The sequence below is a fragment of the Apteryx rowi genome, unplaced genomic scaffold (genome assembly GCF_003343035.1).
Source record: "Apteryx rowi isolate R43461 unplaced genomic scaffold, aptRow1 scaffold_132, whole genome shotgun sequence".
Classification (NCBI taxonomy): Eukaryota; Metazoa; Chordata; class Aves; order Apterygiformes; family Apterygidae; genus Apteryx; species Apteryx rowi.
The window spans coordinates 295,249-297,682 of record NW_020447553.1 but is presented as its reverse complement, the minus strand read 5'-3'; the positions used below and the strand labels follow the sequence as shown (position 1 = coordinate 297,682).

The window sequence follows — 2,434 nt, the reverse complement described above, 5'->3', positions numbered from 1 at the left end:
AGGGAGCGGGGGGGGGGGGGGAAGGCGGAAAAAACCCCTCTCCCCAGGCAGCACCGAGCGGCCGGGCACGGCCGGGGAGCCCCGGGGGCGGCGGGGGGCCGGGCCGTGCTGGGGGAGGCTCCGGCGAGCGAGGCGGCGCCAGGGCTGGGGGCGGATTTTTTGAGCGGAGCCTCCGCGATCAGAGCAGCGGCGGCGGCGGGCGCCGGAGCGGTCGGGCGGCTGCTTCTGCCTCGCCGCCCGCAGGAGGAAGAAGAGGAGGAGGAGGAGGAGGAAGAGGCGCCGCCACCGCCTCCCTTTTCCCCGGCCGCCCCGCAGCTTTATGGACGAGCGCCTGAGCTTGCTGCGCTCGCCGGCCGCCTCCGCCGCCGGCCGCCACCCGCGGGGCAGCGGCGGCAGCAGCCACCACAACCTGGGCTACAGCGAGCAGCCGCCGCCGGCCGCCCCGCAGCCCGGCGCCCGCGGGGAGGAAGACGAGGGCGAGGAGGCGGAGGAAGGCGGCATGACGGTGGCGGCGGCGGGGGGCGGCGGCGACCCCTCGCCGGAGGAGCCGCAGCATCCGCACCCGCTGCTCGGCGGCGAGCGTTACGACCGGGCGCCGGTGCCGGGCGCTGGCCCTGCTGAGGAGGGCGGCGAGCACGAGTGCTGTGAGCGGGTGGTGATCAACATCTCGGGCTTGCGCTTCGAGACGCAGCTCAAGACGCTGGCGCAGTTCCCCGAGACGCTGCTGGGCGACCCGCGCAAGCGCATGCGCTACTTCGACCCGCTCCGCAACGAGTACTTCTTCGACCGCAACCGGCCCAGCTTCGACGCCATCCTCTACTACTACCAGTCGGGCGGGCGCATCCGGCGGCCCGTCAATGTGCCCATCGACATCTTCTCYGAGGAGATCCGCTTCTACCAGCTGGGGGAAGAGGCCATGGAGAAGTTTCGGGAGGACGAGGGCTTCATTCGGGAGGAGCAGAGGCCGCTCCCCGACAAGGAGTTTCAGCGCCAAGTGTGGCTCCTCTTCGAGTACCCAGAGAGCTCTGGGCCGGCCCGAGGCATCGCCATAGTCTCCGTCCTGGTCATCCTCATCTCTATCGTCATCTTCTGTCTGGAGACCCTGCCTGAATTTCGGGATGACCACGACTATGAGGGAACCGGAGGGACCTTTGGGACKGGCGGTGGCCCTTTCCCGCCTGATGTCTTCACCAATTCCTCATCCTCGAATGCTTCCATGGTGTCGTCCTTCACCGACCCTTTCTTTGTGGTGGAGACATTGTGCATCATCTGGTTCTCTTTCGAGCTGCTCGTCCGCTTCTTYGCCTGCCCCAGCAAGGCCACCTTCTCCAAGAACATCATGAACATCATTGACATTGTGGCCATCATTCCCTACTTCATCACGCTGGGCACTGAGCTGGCCGAGAGGCAAGGGAATGGCCAGCAAGCCATGTCCTTAGCCATCCTYAGAGTCATCCGCCTGGTCAGGGTCTTCCGCATCTTCAAGCTCTCGCGGCACTCCAAGGGGCTGCAGATCCTGGGGCAGACCCTCAAGGCCAGCATGCGGGAGCTGGGTTTACTCATCTTCTTCCTCTTCATCGGCGTCATCCTCTTCTCCAGTGCTGTCTACTTCGCAGAAGCTGATGACCCCAGTTCGGGTTTCAGTAGCATCCCAGACGCCTTCTGGTGGGCAGTGGTGACCATGACCACGGTGGGCTATGGGGACATGCACCCCATCACTATCGGGGGCAAGATTGTGGGCTCTCTCTGTGCCATCGCGGGGGTGCTAACCATCGCTCTCCCYGTGCCCGTCATCGTCTCCAATTTCAACTATTTCTACCATCGGGAGACCGAAGGTGAGGAGCAAGCCCAGTACATGCACGTCGGCAGCTGCCAGCACCTCTCGTCCACCGAGGAAATGAGGAAGGCTCGCAGCAACTCCACCCTCAGCAAGTCGGAGTACATGGTGATAGAAGAAGGGGGGATCAACCACAGTGCGTTCAAACAGGCTGCCTTTAAGACAGGCAACTGCACAGCCACAAACAATCCCAACTGTGTGAACATCAAAAAGATCTTTACGGACGTTTGAGAGCAGAGCAAACAAACAACCAAACAGAGAACCCGAGGCGGCGTTGCAAACCAATACTACCAATAATGCAAAGTGACTGTGTACTCGGTGTTGTGTGGAACATGCACCATCGTCGGTCTGTGTGTGCCCTCGGTTTTATACGTTTATTTTTTATTTTTTAGATGGTTCCTTTCTAACGGTCATAAAAAGGAGGATTTAAAATGCTCGGAGGAAAAGAGGACGGATAAAGGGTAAAGGCGAGGAAGATGAAGGCAAAACACACTCACCGTGGAAACAGGTGTTTGTTCTGCAACGTGTTGCAGGGCTGCTTTTGTTTTCTCGGTTTTGGGGACATCTTGCTTTGCTTCTGTTTTTCTCGCGCCCCCC

General features: G+C 61.5%; 1 protein-coding gene across 1 annotated transcript; it reads left to right on the top strand.

Moving 5' to 3' along the window:
- Positions 1 to 207: 207 nt before the first annotated feature.
- LOC112961430 (potassium voltage-gated channel subfamily A member 3-like) lies at positions 208 to 2,415 on the top strand. The gene has a single exon (XM_026056593.1). It carries the CDS (start codon positions 320 to 322, stop codon positions 2,066 to 2,068), a length of 1,749 nt encoding a protein of 582 aa, XP_025912378.1. The 5' UTR covers positions 208 to 319; the 3' UTR covers positions 2,069 to 2,415.
- The last annotated feature ends 19 nt before the right edge of the window (positions 2,416 to 2,434 follow it).